We start from the raw sequence: 24,594 nt of genomic DNA, 5'->3' as shown, positions 1-24,594 counted from the left end.
TGACCTCCTTCACCCTCTCCTAAGGATCTGCAAGGAAACAGGGATATACGATCTCCCTAGGTAACATAATCTCTATACACAGTTTTGTGTTTTGTGAATTTTTATGCACCAATCTTCGCACGACGATGAACATCTTTTTGGGAATCGGGGATTTTTGTTTTCTTGTTCTTCCGCTGCGCATATGATGTCGCCCCCCATGATTTCCCAATAGTACCACCACTTGTATTGAGTGGTACCACCGCTTGCAGCCTGACACTTGCCGGTACCACCACCTAGTCTGGCGGTACCATCGCCTAGTCTGGCAATACCACCGCCTAAAACATTGTCACTGGGCGGTACCACCACCCAATCCGACGGTACCACCACCTGACACACTATCATTGGGTGGTACCACCGCTTGACAGCCTCGAAGACCGAGTTTTTTGAGTTTTCCAACTCATAGGCGGTTCTATCGCTTGACCCAACTTTTAGGTCACTGAATGAGCCTCCCAATGAGCCTAAATCAATCCCAATTAAGGCCCAATTGGCCCCTAATTGAGTTAGCATGATTACACCAAAAGCTAACTTAATTAGCCCCCTAAACTACTTTGATCTTAGACAAATGATTACAAAGCATGAATCCTTTGTCCGGTATGTCATTGGTTTATCGGTGCTTCGTCCAATCCTTCGGTGCATCGTCCTCTTTTGCGGCCTTTTGCCTAATCGGTATGTTGACCTCCGCAACTCCGATCTCCTTGGTGCAATGTCTACTCCTTCGTCTCGATGCCCAAATTCATGGCACAAAGCCTTCTACCGACACGTCGACCGATCCTCCAGCCCGAAGTCCAATTTTCTAACATGTTCACTCTGGCTCAATGTCTAATTCCTCCTACTTTAATCAATTTGGCTCTCCTTGATCAAAGCTAGTCCTGTGTCACTCAAAACATAGATTAGATCATAAACTCATCAATTGATTTTATCATCAAAATCCGAGATTCAAAAGTATGAAATCAATCACATGAATTGAAACAACTAAAAACGGAATGCATTTTAAAAAATTTTCTATCTCTATCTTATTAATTTTTTAATAAAAATTTGATAAATCCATTTATGTCGATTTGAATCTCTTGAAAGTGATTTTGATGATTTGATAATTTAAATTTTAATGAGTTTTATATATATCATGATCTTGAATTCTCAGAATAATAACTTAAGATTTTTTTTTATGAATCAAGATCTCTTACTCTTTATTCTCATATAATTCTTGGATTTATTCTCATATAATTTTTAGATTTTATTTAAGATAAGATTTTCTATATGAATCATGAGATTTCTTATGCATGAATCAAGATATTTTACCATTCTATTCTCCTGTGTTTCTTTTTGCTATTTACAAAAGAAGAGATTTGTCAAAATGAATCATGTCTTCTGGTATTCAAATGATCTTTGTTATTATATCTTTTACGTCATGATTTATTTATGATACTTCCTTTTATTCATAAATTGTATACCTCATCATATTTGATTTAAATTTATCTTTGTCATGATGTGAAAATTGATGTAAAGGGAAAAGAATTATAAAATTATATTTTTTTCCTTCTTTTTGACAATGACAAAGGGGGAGATAAAATTGTTAGCTTGTATATTCTAAAATGATGTAAAATATGCTAGCTTGCATGTTCTAAAATGATGTAAAACTTGTCAGCTTGTACATTTCAAGGAGAAAAACTTGTTAGCTTTCACATTTTAAGGAGAAAAACTTGCTAGCTTGAACATCTCAATAGAAGCAAAAACTTGCTACCTTGCTCATCTCAAAAGAGAAGTAAAGATTGCTAGTTTGCACATTTTAAGAAAAAGCAGAAGTGCTAGCTTTCACATCTTAAAAAAAAAGAAAGTAAAATTGCTAAACTTGCACATCTCTAAAACTTGCTAAGCTTGAATGTTCTATAGTGAAGTAGAAATTGTATGTTTCAAAAAATATACTAGTTGCACTTTTCTCCTTTTTGTTGATGACAATGAGGGAGAAGGTACGATGATGATTTGAATCATGCATTATATAATGCACTTTGATGTTTTGAAATTATGATTATGTATACAATACTCATGATTTTATTATGATGATGTATATGATGTATTGCCTATGATGTGAATCATGATTAAAATTGCTTTGACTTGAATTCAAGGTTCATTTCAATATGACATATTGATATGGGGAGTTTAGATTAAACTTCATCATCAATTAGTTATCATCATAAAAAAGAGGGAGATTATTGAATCTCGAATTTGGATGATGAAATCAATTGATGAAGTTATGATCTAATTAGTATTTTAATTGACACAGGACTAACCTCAATCAAGGAAAGACAAATTGATTAAAGTAAGAGGAATCAAACGTTGGGCCAGAGTGAACATGTCAGAAGATTGGACGTCGGTCAGAGGATTGCTCGACATGTCGATAGAAGGACTTCATGCCATGAGTTCAAGCATCGGGCCGAAGGATTGGACATTGCGCCAAGGAGATCGGAAGTTGCGAGAGTTAATATGCTGATTGGGCAATATACCGAAGAAGAGGACAATGTGCCGAAGGATCAAACGAAGTACTAGATGAACCAATGACATGTGGACAACATAGGATTCATGCTTAATAGATTACGTCTAGATTGAGTCAGTTTAGAGTCTAATTGAGTCAGTTTTGGGGTATAACGATGCCAATTCAATTAGGGGCCAATTAGGCCCGAGTTGTGGCTATTTTGAGCCAAGTGAAGCCCATGTAGCAACCCTTAGCAAGCCCAAGCGGTGGCACCACTAGGACTGGCAGTGGCACCACTTGGGACTCGGCCTCCCAAGTGGTTTGGGTAGTAGTACCGCCCAGACTGGGCGATGGTACCGTCGATAGTTAATGCTGTGAAGCGGTGGTACCACCAGAGCCCAGTCTTCGAGGCTTTGTCAGGCGATAGTACCACCAAGTGTTAGTGTTGCAAGTGGTGGTACCGCCGAGTGCAGGTGGTGGTACCACCTAGCACAAGCGGTGGTACCGCCAGTACCTTGAATTCTCGAGGATTTGAATTTTGGCTCCAATTTTTTAAACCATTTAGGGTCTATAAATACCCCAATCTTTCTTGCTTAAGAAAGCACGAAAGTACAACCAAAACTCTATGATTCTAATATTGCAAACCCTATTAAAAAGTTGAGTTCCCTCCTCCATACGCTTAGAGGATGTTCTAAGGGAGAGTGTGAGGGAATACTTATAATAGCAGGGTGTAAAGGTTCTCTCCTGAACTTATGAAAAGGAGAAAGAGTTATAAGGGTAGTTGTTCTTCACTCATTGAAAGAAGATCAGTAGTATAAGTCGGTGGCCTCGAGTGAAGAGGAATCGGGAGTGGATGTAGGTCATGACGACCAAACCACTATAAAATTGGTGTGCCTCCCTTTCTATGCTTGTTTACTTATTTTACAATTCCTTTACCTGCTTATTACTACTCTTGCAAATGTTTTAAGTTTAAACGTCTTTTTGATATGGCTTTCTTGAACGGAGATTTTCAAACCGACATGATTTTATGAAAGCACTAATTCTCGCCCCCCCGCCCCTCATAGTGCTGATTTCGGTCCTAACAATGATAACTGTTTTCGATATCTGATATGGCAAAATATGATTGAACTATCAATGAAAGATATGATGCTTCCATATGGTGGCTTGATTACTAGACTGATACATGCACAAGACATAGTCATTCTACCATATAAAGAAACTATGAAATTAGATAGATTTAATATCATTAATATAAACCTATTAAGAAGATTAAGATGTATAGTAAGAAATAGTGTTTGGACTAGATTACCTAGGAGAACTGATCCTCCCCCACCTTAACTAGAACCAGAAACACTCATATATAGGGGAAGTCAATCTCCTCCTACTAGTCCCTTTGAGGCAACACCTCTAACAGAGCCAGCACCCTCCTTATCTGTTGATTCCATAGTGACTCGATTAGATCAAATTGAACTACGTTAAGATTAAATCTTAACTGAGATGTAGCAAATTCATTGACAACTTGACACTTTTAAAATACAATTTAATACTCTGTTTAGGCATTTTGGTTTACCACCACCTGAATAGCTTGTATATTTCTCTTTTCTTTTTATTGATAAAAAAGGGAAAACTCAATAGTACCCTAATGTGTTGTACTCCTTGATATGTTGTACTTCTTATCCTTACACTCTATGATGTACTTTTTGATGTTATGTGCTTTTCAAATATTATGATATACTTCTTGATGATATTACGATGCATGCAATACTCTAAGAATTGTGTATACTAAATCTTCTTAATGCATGAGTTCCTCTTATACCTTTTTCGGATTTCTCAGCTTTTGAAAATTGAGTTTTTCTTTTTAAATCAAGATTGTTTTCTACCATTCATTCTTCTTGAAATGTATAAAAAATAGGGATTTGATTTATGAATTTTTAGTATATACATTTTGATCGTTTATGTGATGAATCATTTCTCTTTCTAATTACGAAAGTAGAAGTTTGATTCATGGATTTCAGTTCTTATAACTTGATTTTCTTATGATGAATGAATTCCTCGCTTCTTCTTCTTCTTTTTATTTTTATGACAAAAGAAAGAAAGAAACTTGTTAGCATCTCAAGAAAAGCAAAAATTATTAGCTTGCATATATCAAGAAGAACTAAAAAGTGCTTGCACATCTAAAGAGAAGTGTTAGCTTGCCTATTTCAAGAAGCAAAAGTGGTTATCTTGCAAAGTTTTTGCTTAACTTCTCATTTCACAAATTTGCTAGCTTGCATAAAATAGTATAAAACTTACTTGTACAGTTCAAATACTTGTTGAATGATTCTCCTTTTTGTTGATGACAACCGGAGAAAAATGATGAATATTTGGAATCATACCAAAATGATGTTGAATTTGGTATCATGCATGAAGTGATAAATGGTTAAAAAAATGCTTTAGTATCATGAATATTATGCCTAAAGTGATGTTAATTTTGATACCATGCATGAAGTGATGAATGCTTTAGTATTATGTAGGTTATGCCCAAAGTGATGTTGATTTGTTATCATGCATGAAATGATGAAATTGTGCATGTTATACTTTAATGACTTGAAACTATGATGATGCACAATGTATAAAATTTTGATATATTGCATTTAATCACTATGATCGAAATTGCTTCACTTGAATTCAAAAGTTATGATTCCTTTTGAATTCAAGTTTGCCTTATCTCAATATGGCATATAGATAGAGGGAGTTAAGGTTAACTCCATCATCAATTGGTTGCCATCATAAAAAAAGGAGAGATTATTGAACCTCAGATTTTGATAATGAAATCAATTGATGAATTAATGATCTAATCCATGTGTTGAGATAAGTGATATAGGACTAGCTACGATCGTGAAAAAGGCAAAACAATTAAAGAAGAATTGAATGTTAGGCCAGAGTAAATGATTGGATATCGGGCTGGATGAATCAAAGGATACACTGAAGGATCAGATGATACAATGAAAGTTCATTGGAAGTTCACTGGGAGTTCACTGAAAGTTCGCTGAAAGTTCATCAGAAATTCACCGGGAGTTCGCCAAAAACTCATCGGAAGATTGTCGTGAGTTCGTCGGAAGTTCACCGAGAGTTCAGTTGAATAATTAATGTGACAGGCAACTTATATTACTTGTTTCATAATTATTTTAGTCTTAACTATCATAGTTAGGACTTTAATTTGAGTTAGTTTTGGGAGAAATCCTACTAACTCAATTATGAGCCAACTGGACCCAAAATAAGGTTGAATTAGGCTAGTTGGATGACCCATTCAACCACTTGGAGCCACGTTAAGCGGTGGTACCGCCTAGACTAGGTAGTGGAACCATTTGAGGCTCGACCTCCTAGGTGGTCTAGGTAGTGGTACTATCGATAGTTAATGCTACCAGGTGATGATACTACTTGGTGTCAGTCTACAGGCGGTGGTACTGCCCAATAATGGTGGTGGTACCATCAGTACCCTAGAAACATAGGATGAGACACTTTTTGACTCTATTTTTGAAGTTATTATGACCTATAAATACCTCACTATTTCCTACATGAAAGAGTTACATAAGTATGAACAAAAGTCTTGAGATTTTGAATTATAAAAGTGTTGAAAAAAAAGTGCTAAGTATCCTTCTCCTCTTTCTTTAGCTTTGTGATTATTTTAAGAGGGGTATGAGGCTTATGTTAGAACCCTTACAGATTCTAAACTTGGGGTTGATCTCTTTAGGGGATCGGCCTCCTTGGAACTCTATAGGGGTTCCTCCCTCCAAGTTGCTGCTCAAAGGCTGCAGAAAAGATTCATCTATTACTTATCAAAAGAGGAGGAATACATGGCTATTTATAGGGTTTCTAAACCCTAACTCCTAATAGGACTCCTACTCAAGACTCCTACTTCTAACCAACTCCTAATAGGACTTCTACTCAAGACTCCTATTCCTTTACAACTCCTAATTCTTCTCTAAGAAACAACCTCCTAACCCTAGCCAGCCTCTTCACCTCTTTAATAGGGGTCGGCTTAGGTAGGTTTTACATGAATATCCCTCTCAATTAGGACTCTCCTAGCTAGAGTCCTAACAGACCCGTCCTCTTCAAATCAGCCTTGTCCTCGAGGCTAACGATTCATGAATTTTGGGAATTTGATCTTCAAGTCATCATAGTTCTCCCAAGTGGCATCTTTTGTTGGTAGGTTCACCCATTGTATTAGCACTTTAGTAGTGGGTTGTCATCGTTGAGTCACGATCCGTCGATCAATAATGGCACTTGGCTGGGTCTGGAGTTCTCCTTGGATAGTCATATTTGGTGGGTGGCTTTGGGTTGTCTCCAAGCACCTATTTACAACTTTTGTCTGGCCATTGATTTGTGGGTGATATGTCGTACTCCTTTTCAATTTAGTACCCTGTATATGGAATAACTTTGTCCAAAATCTACTTGTGAAGATGCAAGTAGAATTTATCATAAGCACAATGCGTCCCTTATAGTGTAATTCTTTTGAGTCCCAATTGTAATGAGCCACGGAGCTTGGTGCTTCCTCCAATTGTTTTTTAATCTTACTAGTCTCTGAATCTTCCTGTCATTCCATCTTAATATCCTCAAGGAAGTCACTGGTCGGAAGTGAAACGGTCGAAACTTTAGCTTGCTCGGGTAGCTGCAAAAGTGCATTTGCAAGAACATTCTCTTTCCCATTTTTGTAAGTTATTTCATAATCAAATCCAAGTTTTGTTACTCATTTTTGATGCTCAGGGGATGATATCTTTCGCTCCAAAAAGTACTTGAGGCTTTTATGGTCGGTTTTAATTTGAAATCGTTGACCAATCAAGTAGGGTCTCCACCTCGTTGCTGCGCGCACAATGGCGAGCATCTCCTTATCATATGTTGACTTATTTTGATAGGAGGGAGATAATGTCTTGCTAGTGTATGCAAATGGTCGACCATCTTGCATAAGAATGACTTCAATTCCGACTCCAGATACGTCGGCCTCAATAATGAAGGGTCGGTTGAAATCTGGTAGTGTTAGCACCGGCGTCGTCATCATGGTTGCCTTAAGTTTGTCGAAGGTAGCGGAAGCTCTGTCCAACCATTGGAAGATATATTTTTCCAGTAAGAAAGTAAGTGGTGCATTGATCTTTCTATAGTTTTTCACAAACTTACGGTAGTAGCCTGTTAAACCTAGAAAGCCATGTAGCAATTTTATGTTCCTCGGGGTAGGCCAGTTTTGCATTACTTTAATTTTGAAGGGGTCCACCGTCACACCTTCCTCTGATATGATATGCCCAAGATATTCCACCTTCTATTGCAGAAAGCAAAAATTCATAGTGGTTGTTGTGTGTTCAAAAGGTGGTTTTCAGTATGTCTTCTTCGCACACTCATATTTGATGATACCCGGATCAAAGGTCCAGCTTTGTGAAGATTTGTGCTCCCTTTCATCTAGTAATTCATCTGCTATTGGAATAAGGTATTTGTCCTTGATAGTTATGCCATTGAGAGCTCGGTAATCAACGCATATTCACCATGTTTCGTCCTTCTTGCGTATAAGTAGCACCGGTGAAGAGTAGAGGTTGCAACTTGGCCGAAAAACTCCTATTTCAATCATCTCTTTTATAATTCTTTCTATTTCATCATTCTGGAGATGTAGATATTGATATGGTCGAGTATTTGCTAGAGGTTTGCATGAAAGAATCGTTATATAATGATCATGCCGACGGGTAAGTGGTAGGTTGTATGGTTCATCAAATATATCTGAAAATTCAGCAAGCAAAGGAAGTAGGTTTGGATCTTCAAATTCTATTGGCTCTCCCTTAGTTTGCTGCTCAAGTTGTACAAAAAATCTGTTGCATGCTTTATGCAAAACCTTCTCCATTTGTTGTGTGCAAATCGTCGTTACGTCTCCCCCACGTTTCCCGTTCAGTATCACCTGTTTCTCCTTACTATAAAATTTCATAATTAGTTGCATAAAATTCCAAAAAATATCACCTAATATTGTCAACCATTTAATTATTAGCATGGCCTCATGATCATCAAGAGGGAGAAGGAAGACATATGCAATTATCTCTTGGTAAGGACTCATGATCAGCAACAGTTTCACTTGCGGGCGCCTACGATCATACTTCAAAATCCATCCATCGGCGACCTTAAAATCAAACATGTTGTAATTCTCAATAGGTAAGGCCATCTGGATAGTAACTTTACTGTTTAGAAAGTTATTAGTACTGCCTGTGTCGATGAGAACAGTGATCGGTTGTTGTTTGAGAAGGCCTCCAACTTTCATCGTTTGCGGGTTTGAGTAGCCGGCTAGTGTATGTACCGTAACTTCGGTCGGTTGTGGCTCTTCTTCTGCATCTTCTTCTTCATGTTCAAGGCTCTCTTTTGGATGTTCAATGACCTCTTCTTCTATTGGTTCAATAATAAGAAGTCTCTCTTTACTACAGCGATGCTCATGGCTCCACGGCTCGTCACAATGCCAACATAACCCCAAACCGTTTCACTTGCGGGCGCCTACGATCATACTTCAAAATCCATCCATCAACGACCTTAACATCAAACCTGTTGCAATTCTCAATAGGTAAGGCCATCTGGATAGTAACTTTACTGTTTAGAAAGTTATTAGTACTGCTTGTGTCGATGAGAACAGTGATCGGTTGTTGTTTGAGAAGGCCTCCAACTTTCATCGTTTGCGGGTTTGAGTAGCCGGCTAGTGTATGTACCGTAACTTCGGTCGGTTGTGGCTCTTCTTCTGCATCTTCTTCTTTATGTTCAAGGCTCTCTTCTGGATGTTCAATGACCTCTTCTTCTATTGGTTCAATAATAAGAAGTCTCCCTTTACTACAGCGATGCTCATAGCTCCACGGCTCGTCACAATGCCAACATAACCCCTTCGCATATCGCTCCCGAAGCTCTTCTCTTATTAACCTCTTTGGTGTAGGGACTTGGTCGATAGTAGGGGGGGTTGAGGGCTTCAATATTACTAGTTGAGGAGCGACCCTAGTCCTTTGAGCTTCATGGTTCAATTGCTCCTCTTGATGTCGTGCGAAAGAGATGGCTGGCATAAGCATTATATGGTTGTCGCGCTTTAACTTCTCCTCGAATCTCCAGCTTCAAGCCCTCAATGAAGGTCCTCAATAGTTATTTTTGAGACCAATCATGAATTTGATTATATATAACCTTTCAAACCTGGTTTGGTACTCCTGAATGGTAGAGGTTTGTCGGATCTTTGCTAGATGTTCGTCAATATTCTCGTAATCGGTTGGTTTGAAGCGGATCAGCAGTCCTTCTTTGAATTATCGCCATGAAAGGACTCCATAAGTATGTTCAAACCAATCAAACCACTGTATAGCATCCTCTTCAAGATGTATAGCTGCAATTTTCACCATAGATGCATCCGCGGTTTTATGGTACCGAAAATATCGCTCCGCGTGCGAGATCCAACCAATCGGGTCTCCTTCTTCCCATCTAGGGAAGTCTACTCTCATGCATGGATAGTTGGGGTTGGTCATAGAGCTTCCCCTCTCTTGGAAGTCATATCTTTGGGCTTGGTGCGATTGGGCAAAGCTCTCTCCTTGATGTGATTTCTTCGGGCTTAGTGGTCGGCCCAATCTGAGTTCGGTAAAGAGCGTTCGAATCTTATCCTCCATTCGCGCCTCGAAGGCTTCGAATTTAGCATTGATTATCTCCTCAGATGCCATAGTATATGCCACCAAATCTGTGATATTAAGATCTCTCTTTTGTTGTCGGGTTAAAGGCATATATTGGTTGAGAGAGGTGATGGTCGAAAGGGTTGGTAGATTGGTGGATGTAGGCTACGGTTTAGGCTTGTTTTGTGGCTATTTTGGGTGTAATTTTAGAGTGTCGTTTGGTGGAGTTTTAAAGTTGTAGATGAAAGTTTTGGATCTGTGGTAGATGATAGCAAAGGTTTGATAGAAATCAGTGGAAGTGGCAGCAAGTATGTGCTGTCTTGTGAGAGTAGAATTGTCGTCGAAGAAACAACGGTTTCTCGACGTAATTTCCACTAAAAACTTGAGAGAATTGAGGAGAAAATTGATAACAAATCACAGTTTATATGATATCAAGGATATCTAATTTAATCAATAAAATTTTGGTAGTATAACAGCAAGAAAATTGGTGCAAGTTGCAATTGCAGAATTCTCGTCGAAAAATTTCAGCGGGTTACGACGAAAATTTGCAGCAACACAAAATCATTTTTAGAGATGAATTTCTTAATAGATCAATCTTAGATGGAAGCCAAGATAATATATGAAGTGTATAAGAAATTTCATTCAAAAAAGATTGCAAATAGATAGGTTAAGGCAACAATATGCGGCTGAAATTTTCTACAGCACAGATTTTTAAGTATAGCAGATTGGATGTAAAAGATCAATGGTTTATATTGAGAATTTTTTGATGAAACTAAAGGGAAATCCACTGTTAGGAAGTGTCAAAGCTAACATAAAAATTTCGTAGTGATTTGGATAGAAACAATATAGTATCAAGATCAAACAAATAGTGCTATGCGGCTAAAATTTTACAGTGCAGATTTTCAAGTATAGCAGATTAGACGTAAAATATCAATAGTTTATATTGAGAAATTTTTGACAAAACCAAAGGAAATCTGCTGTTAGGAAATGTCAAAGATGTCACAAAAATTTTGTAGAGATTTGGATAGAAAAAACACAGTAGCAAGATCAAACAGACGGTGCTATACGGTTGGAATTCTGCAATGTATCTTTTGTCGTAGAGATGAAAACTTTACGACGAAAAGTTTATGCAGCAATATAGGAATAATTTTTTTATGATTTTTAAATAAGGATAACTAAATTGCAGTAGTAGTAAAAGGTAGAAAACCAGAACCTATTACAATTCACGGAGAGATCAAAGGATGATCCGTGGTGGTGGAGATGACGATGGAATTTGGCAACGATCTCTTAAGCAATTGTGGGAATTGCTTTGGGCGGTTGTGGAGGGTTGATGGATGGCTGTGGAAGTGCAACGAGATGCCAAGAACGCTGCTCTGATATCAGGTGTTAGAACCCTTACAGATTCTAAACTTGGGGTTGATCTCTTTAGGGGAATGGCCTCCTTGGAACTCTATAGGGGTTCCTTCCTCCAAGTTGCTACTCAAAGGCTGTAGAAAAGATTCATCTATTACTTATCAAAAGAGGAGGAATACATGGCTATTTATAGGGTTTCTAAACCCTAACTCCTAATAGGACTCTTACTCAAGACTACTTTTAACCAACTCCTAATAGGGCTTCTACTCAAGACTCATATTTCTTTACAACTCCTAATTCTTCTATAAGAAACAATCTCCTAACCCTAGCCAGCCTCTTCACCTCTTTAATAGGGGTCGGCTTAGATAGGTTTTACATGAATGTCCCTCTCAATTAGGACTCTCCTAGCTAGAGTCCTGACAGCTTATAAAGGTTATCTCCTAAACGTATGAAAAGGAGAAAGAGTTGTAAGAGGGTAGTTGATCTTCGCCCATTGAAGGAAGACCGTTAGTGGACGTCGATGGCCTTAACGGAGAAGAAATCAAGAGGGGACGTAAGTCACAATGACCGAACCGTTATAAATCTGATTTGCACTTTCTTTCTACGTTTTATTACTATTACATTCTGAGTTAATTACTTAGTTCATTTACTCTAAGTCAATCATACTTTCATTATCGTTTTCATCGAAAGAATATTTTTAAAAATTAATATTTTTATCAAAATATTAATTTATCCTTCTTTTAGTACCGACTTGATCATAATATTAAATGTTAGAAAAGTTACATATATTTAAAGCCCTGTGTCAAAGAATGTGAATAGCTTGTGTCCAAAATCCTAAAATCTCCCACCAATAGTTGAATCAAAACCCATAGGAAGCTTTTGCTTTTGCTTGGTTGCCTTCCTTATCCGGTCTCACATTCAAACATGCCTCATCTTTGTCATCTTTTTGCAAGTGTGCACTCAACTTTTGTTTTTGTTCGCTTCACACATCCTTCATGTCCATCTCAAGTTCAATCAGCCTGTCCAAAATATATTTTTCACATATGTTGATAAATTGGTTGACCAAAGTCTTGCTTCTATGACCTAATCGATTTTTGATAAACCCATATTCCCAAGAAAATGATAAATTGGTGATATTGTTGATTCAGACCTTAATCACTCAAATCATAGAGGACCAACCTTCATCTTTTTTTTCACAAGACCATATTCCTGTAATCAAGTTACTTTGATTTTTTATTTGTGAAATGTTTATTTGGATTTACTTAAAAATTGTACTTTATCATGAAACTTCTGTCTTTATATACACACAAAATTCATCAAAAGAGGTTTTATTTAATTTATTATTCATTAAAGATAAAAATAAATAATTATAAAATTACGATCAAATGAGCCATTAATTCTTGATAAAAGGATAAAAGAATTATTTCCGCGTTATAATGCCGTAACAGTCCGTTTTAATGTTACATAACGGTTTCGTTGGATGCCTTTTCATTTAACGGGTTCTTTACAACGTAGCGTTGATTGGGACGCTCAGTGCGCTGTGAGCGTGTCGTTTACGCGGCGAGCCAAACATCGAACATGTGGCGCCCATTCCTCCGCGGCGAGGGCGTGGCACCGGTGCAATCCGTCCCCTCACCTTCTCCTTCCCGACTCCACCTTCAATGTAAATCGTTTGTCGTCGTCAACGCTTCCTCCTTTAATCCACCGCTCGCACGAACCAACTTTGCTGTATCTGCAGGTCGAGCTTCTGGTGGTGACCGGTGGGCAGCCATGAAGTCCCTCCGCCTCGTCCTTCCCCGTTCCCAAGTCTCTGTGCCACGTGGACTATACAGCAGGCCGACGGTCGGCCATGGAGTGCTCGGAATCCTCTCTGCGGGGCCGAGGCTTGCCTCCTTCGCACCCGTGAAAGCGAGCTCCGGCGCGGCCGAGACTACCTCGGTTTCGTATTCTACCATTGTTCCTGGTTCCGCGGCCAAACCGGGCCTCCGGAGGGATGCCGTGCTCGATTCATCAGGAGACGCTAACGACATGGAAGAGAAGATCGAAAAGGCGAGCGCTTTCTCCTTTTTGGCTCGACGTCGCTAAACGATTTTGGAATAGGAAGTGTTCATCAGTCGATAAGAATTTTTGTGTTGCAGGTGATATATAGGTGCCGGTTTTTCACGTTTCTCGCGGTGGCTGGTTCTCTGATGGGTTCCGTAATCTGCTTTCTCAAGGTATGATCGCACTTGGTAGACTATTTCTTCGTCCTGTGGTAGTTCTTTAAATTGCATGAGAGGTGTTCGTTTTAAGGTCATCAATAACTCTGGTTAATTAGTGGCGAGAAAGATACAGGAGCAGGCATGGAGTAGAAGGTGTAAACTAGGCCATGCTATAATTAACCATACTCAATGCTACGAAGAAATGAAAACTAACGTGTGTGATTTTTAGCCCCAAGAAAGGTACCTCCAAATTATATAAATATTGATTTTTGATCCTCTTTTTGCAGCTGTGAATTGAATATTTTTCTGGCTTTAATTTGACTACTAATTTATATCATGTATTCCATTAATCAAATTTTTTTCTTTACTATGTTCAGGTGGCTTTAGTTGTGGGGTTTCTTATGTAATACTCGCTATGCAAATTATCATGGAGTTCTACAATGAACTGATGAACATTGCACATTTTATTTACCAATACAATGCCATGGCCAATTGGCAATCTTTAGTTTGTCAAAAAAATTGTAGGTGTTTTTTCTGTTGTAGAGACATTGACTCATCTTCTGTAGAGATCAGCTATGATAAGGCCAATAGATTAGTTTCTACATTTCGTTTGGGAAATGGAGACCATTTCTTTTGTTATATTTAAATAGTTCATGTGGGGGTAGTTCAGTTTGGATATACTTAATTGGAAATCATTTTTCTGTCTTTTCATTGTTCTAGCTGGTGTTGAACTTGTTATTAACTAAAAAAGGCAATCTAGATTCTAATTCCAGAGGTCCCTGGTGCTGCAATGTCTGAGAAGGTTCGAACCTATACAAGGTTAACCTTGCATGAAGAGATTTATGACTTGGACCTTTAGCATCCATGTTATTGCAGTCGAACTTTACCATGGCTCCAAGTCTTTGAAGTTTATATTTATTATACTAATATCAACTTTTCTTCACTGTGTTACTTTCTTTCTTAACCCATTCTTTATGATCACATTCACATAGTTATTCTAATTATGTTTGTACAGCTTTCAAGCAGTAGCGTATGTTATTATGTGCTTTGACCAAATGGTCAAAGCAATAAAACTAGAATTATGATATTTACCATTTAGCTCTCCTGAATCCCTGTGATCAACTTGTTTGGTTGTTGATCATCTTGATCTGTTACTGGTGTATCCGAACTATAATATTAATTAATAAAACATTTATGTTTTGCTGTTAATTTGAAACAAAGGTATGTTGGTCCATCAAGATTCCAATGGATGTACAATAAATGACCAAAATATGGGCAGTACATGGCTAACTAAAATTGGTTTTCAGTTGCATGGAGCTGTATTCACTTGCAAGATAATTTGCAGAAGTTATAACTTACCATTTTTATTCTCCACGAACAGTTTCTTACACACTTAAAACAGTCCGCTAAAGTTAACCAGACCAAGTGCTTGTGCAGGGTTGCACATATGTGATAGATTCATTCAGAGAATATTTTTTGAGTGGTGGGAAAGTAATTCTGATGTTGATCGAAGCCATTGGTAAGCCAATGTATATTTCAAATTTGTATACTTTGAAATAGACAGGAATTGCTTCACACACTACATAAAAGGATATTATCAAATTACCATTCTTTGTTTATTGATTATAAACATTATTGTGCAACTGGCTATAGACAACTTTGAATTCTTTTAAGATTTTTCCCTTCATTATTCTAAATTATGTGGTGGGTGTTAATTTTTGTTATTGTCTAGTCATTAACAAGTTAACTTTCTGGTGTAAAGTGTGCATTAAAATGTGTCATTGTCCTTGACAAGTTAACCTCTGGGCTGCTTATGATCAATATCTCTCTTAGATTATCTCCTAGAACACATTATCTGAAATATGTTATTGGACATAGTGATGCTGATCAACTAGTGCTGAAATAAGCAGGCCTGAGTTTACATTATCTTCTCCTGTAACACCGACATCTTTAACACTTCATATATTGTAGAGCAGACATCTCAGTTGTGCATATTCCAAACGAAGCATGGTATCTCTGTATCACAGTTCTTCTGGACAGTCACTCATAGCAGTTTGCTCATTCTTTCCTGGGTTCACTTTTTTCCTTTCATTTAATGTTACTTGAATTTTCCATTCTTCCTAAATATCAGTTTGTTGTCTAAACACACCCTGCTCTGTCACAGAACATGGATATCTTTGAGTTTTAAGTTGGAAAATCTAAAATGGCCTATTGTTATCTCCCCGAACACATTTTTTGAACATGTAATTGGACATAGCCTGCCAATCAACTGATGCTGAAAACATTCTTAAGATTTGCTTAGTCATTTCTTCATTCACATGCCAGAAACTAATACAGCTGCGGATTACTTGGTAGTTGAAGGCTCATCTGAGAAACTGATGTCATTGCAGATGGCACTAGTCTATCACTAACCTTCATGTTGTTCCACTTCAGATATCTATCTTATTGGAACTGTGATGCTCGTCTTTGGAATGGGTCTCTATGAACTCTTCATCAGTAATCTTGACATTGCAAAGATGTCATCTTATGGATCAAGCCTTCTTGGGTTATTCAAACTTCTGGTTTATCCCGTTACTCAGTCATAGTTTAGATTTTAGATTTCAGAACAAGTTGCTAAATATTATTACATTAGTTTCTGAACCATTCCGGCTTTAATATGTTTAGGAACGACCAAGGTGGTTAGACATACAGTCCGTCAATGAATTAAAGACCAAGCTGGGGCACGTCATAGTGATGGTACTATTGGTTGGGATGTTCGAGAAGAGCAAGAAGGTGACAATATCTTCTACAGCTGATTTGTTATGCTTTGCGGCATCTATTCTCCTCTCCTCAAGTTGCCTTTATCTTCTATCAAAGCTTCACACCACCAAAGGAAGTATGCATGCCTGAGATGACAATTTGAGATGTATTCGATTGTCTTGATCTGTAAGACCAACATATCGTTCACAGTTATTCTATTGTTCATGAGACAACTCAGATGCGCTGTCTCATTAAGTGGAAGAAGAAATAAACGAGTCAAATGTGCTAGGTACTGGGTTTTAAAGATTATAGACGAATTATTTTACAGAGATGTATTTTATCTGAAAACAGAATTTATGCTTTTCATGAATGAGTTAGAATCCTTCATACAAATTGTAATTATTTTCTTCTGTGAACTATGACTAGATTTCTTTCTGTTTATGTTAACACTAACATCACCGTTAGGACAAGATGCTGAAATCCTGATCAACCTTCAGGCTTTGTTGGCAGTTATTGTCCCATCTAAACCAATTTGTGCATGGGAGCTGAACCAGCAAAACAAAAATAAAAAACAAAAAAGAAGAAGGAACAGTAGCCAATTGAGAAACTAATTGTATCTATCACTTGGCAAACTTGTTGATCAGCCATGGGTTATGAATGGATAATTACATTGCTTAACAGAGATCAAAATGACGCTTGTAAGCACTTTGAACCTATCCAAATTTGACTAGTCCTTATGAGTTAGTTATGATAAACGGAAAACTTTGAATCACGAGCTTTGTAAAAGCTGCATGATGGAAATCATCAACTTAGCAACCATACACCCCGATAGCTAAAGAGTTATGATACATATGAAATGTAAATTGACCATCTCCAACAAATTGAAACAAGATGGATCGTTCAAGATTGAAGTTAGGGAAACTATTCTAATCACTTTATCAATGAAAATTTGATGAAGTAATTAGAATAGCACTTTGATTCCCTTAAAACGCTATAAACTAAGAAGCTTGATAAGTTAATAAGTTTTAAAGTTTATGCAAGAACTTAAAAACAAAACACTCACCGGTGTTGAAAGTTGAATACACTTCTGAATTGTCCTCCTTACAAAGGGAGTCAGCTTTATTTATAAAGTACAAAGGCCAAGTACAAAGGGAATGAATCTATTAAATACACTAAATAATATTCATATTCCTAATGCATGAATGTAGATTACTCATGAATCTGTCTTGAATTGATTTGAATGATTATTCATGAATAAGCCCATCATTCCTAATATGGTCTAATATGACTGAATGACTTTTATTCTTCAAAATGAGTTAAAAATATATTTTTCTCTCAAGATTGGACTTTCTCTTCGTGATGTGGATTTATTTGAATCAAGTTAACCATTTTAGGCTCTTCTTGTATCCATAGAACCTTAATCATGTTTTGACCAGCTTGCTCCTTCTAAATGCGAAGACTTCCACTAAACAAGTTAAGGCTTCTTTCATCCTTTTAGCTTTAGCTCTTGTCATTGGTTCTCCATGAATAGTTAAAGGATCCTTAGCATAATTATAATCAACTTGCTCATTCATATCATTCCCCTTTCCTCGAAATGATTCGTCCTCGAATCAGCACCTTCATCACCTCCGTTTGTCCATCTGTTTGTGGATGACAAGTGGTTGAATACAATAGCCTTGTACCCAACTTGCTCCAAAGTATTTTCCAAAAGTGGCTAAGAAACTTCACACCTCTATCATTCACAATTGTATTTGGAATGCCATGTAATCTTACAACTTCTTTGAAGAATAGCCCCGCAACATGTGTTGCATCATCTGTTTTGTGGCAAGGAATGAAATGTGTCGTCTTGCTAAACCTGTCAACAACAACAAAAATAGAATCTCTCCCTCCTTTTGAACTTGGTAAACCTAAGACAAAGTCCATGGATATATCAACCCAAGGTTCACTAGTTATAGGAAGAGGAGTATACAATCCATGAGGCATTACTTTAGATTTAGCTTGTTTACAAGTAATGCATTTCTCACATAATCTCTCAACATCTCTTTTCATGTGCGGGCAAAAGAAATGATCACTTGACACATCTAAAGTTTTTCTAACCCCAAAATGCCTCATTAAACCTCCACTATGTGCCTCTCTCACAAGTGATTCTCTCGTTGAACATTGAGGAACACAACTTATTTTCTTTGAAAAGAAAACCATCATGCTTGAAAAACTTGTCAAAACCCCATTTCTCACATGCCCATAAACATTAGCAAAATCATAACCAGAATTGTATAAATTTTTAATGTACTCAAAACCCAATAATTTTGCATCAAGTTGAGAAATTAGAACATACCTTCTAGAAAGAGAATCGACAACCACATTTTCCATACCTTGTTTGTACTTGATGATGTATGGAAAGGATTCGATAAACTCTACCCATTTTGCATGCCTACGGTTTAACTTCCCTTGTCCTTTGAGATATTTCAAGGACTCATGATCGGTGTGTATAATAAATTTCTTGTACCAAAGATAGTGCTATCAAGTCTCTAACACTCTTACCAAAGCGTAAAACTCCTTATCATATGTCGGGTAGTTAAGACTTGCTCCACTTACCTTCTCACTAAAGAACGTAATGAGTCTGCCTTCTTGCATTAAGACTCCTCCAATTCCTATTCCACTCGCATCACACTCAATCTCAAAAGTTTTAGCAAAGTTCGGTAAAGCAAGCAAAGGTGCTGAATTAAGTTTGTTTTCAAGCAAGTTAAAAGCATCATCTTGTTTTTCACCCATCTAAATATCATATTCTTTTTTATGCATTCAGTTAATGGTGCAGCAATTGTAGAAAAATCCTTAATGAATCTTCTATAAAAGCTAGTAAGACCATGAAAACTTCTAACATCACTAACACTAGTAGGTTTTGGTCATTCCCTAATTACTTTCACTTTTTCTTTATCAACATGTATTCCTTTACCATTAACAACATATCCAAGAAAAATAATTTCATTAGTGCAAAAAGTACATTTCTTTATATTAGCATATAACCTTTTTTTTCTAAGCACGTCAAAAATAACTTTTAAATGTGTTATATGCTCATTTAAACTTTGCTATATACAAGTATATCATCAAAATAAACAACTATAAACTTTCTAATGTAAGCACGTAAAATATGATTCATCAATCTCATGAAAGTACTAGGTGCGTTAGTTAGGCCAAAAGGCATTACCAACCATTCGTATAAACCATATTTAGTTTTGAAAGTGGTTTTCCATTTATCACCCTAGGAATAGGATGTCTATACTTTACCGTGATTTTGTTGATGGCTCGGCAATCAACACACATTCTCCAAGATCCATCCTTCTTAGGCACTAATAGAACAGAACGACACATGGACTCATGCTTTCTCGCACATACCCCTTTTTCATAAACTCACTTACTTGCTTTCGAATTTCTTTAGTCTCTTCGGGGTTGCATCTATATGCTGGATTATTTGGTATGCTTGCATCTGGAATGAAATCAATTTGATGCTCAATTCCTCTAATTGGTGGCAAACCATTAGGAACTTCTTCGGGAAAGAGATCCTCATTTTCCTGCAAAAGATCAACAGTAACACTAGGCAAACTCTTATCAATTTTGTTAGAAGCAATCAAAACATCCTTGTACAAAAGTACAAGTAAGGGCTACCTCATGGCTAAGGCTTTCTTTACATCACTCATTTTGGCATAAACACTCATTTTTCTTTCAATCAAGTTTTCCTTGTTTTCTCTCCCCTTGTGTTTGCCCGTACTCTCATTTTTACCACTCAACTCACCATTTTCTTTTTTTTTTCTCTTTCTTGTTCCCTCCCTAAACTTCTAGTTAATAAAGACTCAAGCTCCTCATATTGTTGTTTTATACGCATTTGGTCTTCAAAAATTATTTTTGGAGGCAAAGGTCCAAGCTGATATTTCTGTCCATCCATGATCAAAGAATAATGGTTCTTGAACCCATCATGTATTACCCTTTGATCATATTACCAAGGTCTCCCCAATAACATATGACCAGCATATATAGGTACCACATCACACCAAACTTCATCCTTATATCTACCAATTAAAAAAAAAACTAACACTTGCCGATTTACCTTTACTACACCACTATCATTCAACCATTGTAACTTGTAAGGTTTTGGATGCTTGATAGTAGGTAATTTCAGTTTCTCCATGAGCAAGGTGCTTGCCACATTTGTACAACTTCCACTATCAATAATCACATTACACAACTTGTTAGCAATCAAATAATGAGTATGAAACAGAGTTTCATGTTGTTCACCATGTTCATCATTTTTATTTTGCAAACTAAGTGTGCGTTGAACAACTAGATTTTCACCTTTAGCATACTCTATATCACTAGCATCCTCTAGAATGTCATCATCATCCTCTCTCTCACTTTCAGACTCCACAATTCCATCCCTCATGATCATAACTCTCTTATTAGAACATTCGCGTGCCACATGTCCATGCCCAAGGCACTTAAAACACTTAATACCTCTAGTTTGATTAGGTAGATTCTCACCTTTACCCTTGCTGCCTGATTCATTCCTGCCTTTAGTTTCATCAATTTTAGGCTTAACAATAGGTTTATCATCCTTTTTACTCCAATTCGGTTTCCAAAAAGAATAAGAACTTGAATAAGGTTTTGTATCATACCTTGTGCCTTTTCTTTTGAGTTGTCTCTCAATTTTCACGGCCACATTCACCATGTCCTCAATCTCCACATAATGTTGCAACTCTACAAGATCAGCAATGTTCTTATTTAATCCACTCAGGAATCGAGCCATGGTGGCCTCACGGCCTTCCTCCACATTAGCCCTTATCATGGCTATCTCTATCTCCTTGTGATACTCATTAACACTCATGGAACCTTGTGTTAAGGTTTACAACCATTGATGCAAATCCCTATAGTAATAGCTAGGGACAAATCTCCTCTTCATGATTTGTTTCATCTCCAACCAAGTCTCCACGGGTCTTTCACCATTTCTACGCTTGTCTTTACACAATTGATCCCACTAAACAATAGCATAATCAAAAAATTCAATAGCGGCTAATTTTACCATTTTCTCTTCGGAGTAGTTGTGACATTCGAAGATCATCTCCACTTTTTGTTCCCACTCCAAATAAGCATCTGGATTATTCTTCCCTTGAAAAGAAGGAATTTTTATTTTGATACTGCCTATATTTTTGTCCACACCATCAAAACATCCTCTCCTAGTTTATCTCCTAGGATTAACATATTGACCAATTAGAGTAACTTGGTCATCATCCACATCATCACTACCATCATATTCATCATTGACAAAGGTTGGTTGTCTCCCATGTCATGGTTCACCTTACAATCGATTAATTGCCTCATCATGCCTTTCTAGATGATCTCTTACATCTCCCATCACTTTGAACATACGTTCAAATTGTTGTTGCATTGCTTGAACTAAAATATCATTTGATGAAGAACTCGCTTCTTTCTCTTTAGACATGTATACAACCTGAAAAACAAAGTTTGAACAACCTCACCAACACTCCCTCACGTGTTTTGCTCTAGATTTGATTCACTTCACTCGTGTTTCACATAATTTTTGGCTTTTCTCGATACTGATCTCACCACTCTTGCCTTTTACCTTTCTTGTTTTGTTATTTGAGTTCTTAGATCAACTAAGATACCTAAACAAACAATTCAGATTATGACAATTCAAAAATAGTGAAAGTGGGTAGGTTTAAAAGCAAACAAAAGATAGACCAATTTAAAGGTGTGTGTAATGCACTTTAATCATAAGCAAATACTATAATTCGAATATCAATTGAACAAAGGATTTTTTTTTTTTTTTTGGAATGAAGAAAACCAAAACAGGACTTCAAATTAACAAAGATAGAATTATGTAATTTGCAAGAAATCCTTGAATCCATAAATTTTTTTTTATAATTCTGATCTCTTTTTTTTTTTACCTTTGATTTTCTCTCTTTTTTTTGACTTCTTGATCTTCTTTTTTTTTTATACTATAAAGTACGGAATTACAAAGAAGAATAGTAATAACACAAGAAGCACAACAATGAAGATGAAGGAAGAACAATGATTATAGATATTGTGCAAAAGGAAAAAGACAAAGAAGAGAAAAGGAAAATCTAAAAGATAGCAAATAAATGGATATGCAAACCTTTGAGCCGAGCTCTGATACCAAATAATGGAAATCATCAACTTAGCAACCATATACCACAATAGCTAAAGAGTTATGATACATATGAAATGCAAATTTACCCCCTCCAACGAATTGAAATAAGACATATCATTCAAGATTGAAGTTAGGGAAACTCTTCTAATCACTTTATCAATGAAAATTTGATGAAGTAATTAGAATATCACTTTGATTCCCTTAAAACGTCGCAAACTAAAAAGCTTGATAAGTTGAAAGGAAAAACAAAGATTTTTGGGTTTTGAATGCCACAAGCAGAAAAGCTTGATAAGTTTCAAAGTTCATACAAGAACTTAAAAATAAAACACTCATTGGTGTTTAAAATTGAATATACTTCTGAATTGTCCTCGTTACAAAGGGAGTCAGCCTTGTTTATAAAAGTACAAAAGCCAAGTACAAAGGGAATGAATCCATTAAATACACTAAATAATATTCATATTCCTAATGCATGAATGTAAATTACTCATGAATCTACCTTGAATTGATTTGAATGATTATTCATGAATAAGCCCATAATTCCTAATATGGTATAATATGGTTGAATGACCTTTATTCTTCAAAATGAGCTAAAAATATATCCTTCTCTCAAGACTGGACTTTCTCTTCATGATGTGGATTTATTTGAATCAGGTTGACCATTTTAGGCTCTTCTTGTATCCATAGAACCTTGATAATGTTTTGTCCAGCTTGCTCCTTCCAAATGCCTTCCATCAAACAAGTTAAGGCTTCTTTCATCCTTTTAGCTTTAGCTCTTATCATTGGTTCTCCATGAATAGTTAAAGGATCCTTAGCAGAATTATAATCAACTTGCTCATTCATAACACTACATTAGGAGGTATTTCCTTCTCAATGAAGAAACTTATTTGATAAAATCTTAGGATTTTATTTTAAAAAATAAATAAAAATTTGATTGCTTCTAGAGGATTGACCTCCAAATTAGCCAAAGGTTTTAAGTTATATTTGATTACTTAAGAAAAATTATCAAAGACATTATATTATATATATATATATATATATATATATATATATATATATATATATATAATTGAATCCTTAATCAATTAGGACTAGGATTTCTAACAAAAATAAAAATAGTAATTCCTAATTTGCTACATCAAAAGTAGTAATGCAAAAAAAAATGAAGGACTTATAAAATTAAGGAATCATAATATTTCTCACCTCTTCAAAACAACCTTGTCCTTAGGGTTGAGTAGTAATGAATTATAGATATTTCTCTTTCAATGCTTTATAAGACTCTCAAGTAACATCTTCAATTGGTAAGTTGTAAGTTGTGTTGAATCTTAGATTTTGATGATGAAATCAATTGATGAATTAATGATCTAATCCATGTATTGAAAAAAGTGATGTAGGACTAACTACAATCATGAAAAGATAAAATAATTAAAAAAGAATAAAATGTTAGGCCAGAATTAAAGATCGGATATTAAGTCGGAAGAATCAGGGGATACGCTGAAGGTTTAGACGATGCGTTAGAAGCTCGTTGGGAGTTCGCCGAAAGCTCACTGGGAGTACGCCGGAAGTTTCGCCGAGAGTTCTGATAAACACTTGACATGTCAGACAACTAGGATTATTTACATTTTAATTGTTTAGCCTTAATTATCATAGTTAGGGTTTCAATTTAAGTTAGTTTTGGGAGAAATCCTACTAACTCAAATAGGGGCCAATTAAAATCAAATTAGGATTGAATTGGATGGATGGTCCATTCAATGACCCGGAGCCACGTCAGGCGGTGGCACTACTTGAGGCTCGGCCTCCCAAGCAGTTTAGGCGGTGGTACTACCGGCAATTAATGCTGTCAAGCAGTGATACCACATTATCAAGCGATGGTACCGCTAGAGCCCAATCTTGAAGGCTCTATCAAACGATCGTACTTTTCAAATTGGCGGTAGTACCACTAGAGCAAAGTTGTCACGCGATGGTACTACCCAATAATAG

The 24,594-nt window shown here is 36.6% G+C and overlaps 1 protein-coding gene and 1 pseudogene across 1 annotated transcript; one reads left to right on the top strand and one right to left on the bottom strand.

The window, feature by feature from the left end:
• Positions 1-13,029: 13,029 nt before the first annotated feature.
• On the top strand, positions 13,030-16,829 carry LOC135679026 (uncharacterized). The gene is made up of 6 exons (XM_065192378.1): positions 13,030-13,159; positions 13,235-13,545; positions 13,635-13,712; positions 15,135-15,216; positions 16,131-16,258; positions 16,362-16,829. The coding sequence occupies exons 1-6, from the start codon at positions 13,075-13,077 to the stop codon at positions 16,584-16,586; spliced, it is 909 nt and encodes a 302-aa protein (XP_065048450.1). The 5' UTR covers positions 13,030-13,074; the 3' UTR covers positions 16,587-16,829.
• A 1,182-nt stretch (positions 16,830-18,011) lies between these two features.
• Positions 18,012-21,546, bottom strand: LOC135679693 (uncharacterized; annotated as a pseudogene).
• Between the last annotated feature and the right edge of the window lie 3,048 nt (positions 21,547-24,594).

The sequence above is a fragment of the Musa acuminata genome, chromosome BXJ1-7 (assembly GCF_036884655.1).
Source record: "Musa acuminata AAA Group cultivar baxijiao chromosome BXJ1-7, Cavendish_Baxijiao_AAA, whole genome shotgun sequence".
NCBI lineage: Eukaryota > Viridiplantae > Streptophyta > Magnoliopsida > Zingiberales > Musaceae > Musa > Musa acuminata.
Note: the sequence above shows the minus strand (reverse complement) of the source record. Positions and strands in the feature narration are given on the sequence as shown.

What these genes read in the sequence shown, in the direction of transcription:
- LOC135679026 (XM_065192378.1), top strand. Translation starts at nt 13,075, where the DNA reads ATGTGGCGCCCATTCCTCCGCGGCGAGGGCGTGGCACCGGTGCAATCC. An exon ending in CCGTAATCTGCTTTCTCAAG is followed by an intron (nt 13,713 to 15,134) that starts GTATGATCGCAC and finishes GTGCTTGTGCAG; the next exon opens with GGTTGCACATATGTGATAGA. An exon ending in TTGGGTTATTCAAACTTCTG is followed by an intron (nt 16,259 to 16,361) that starts GTTTATCCCGTT and finishes TAATATGTTTAG; the next exon opens with GAACGACCAAGGTGGTTAGA.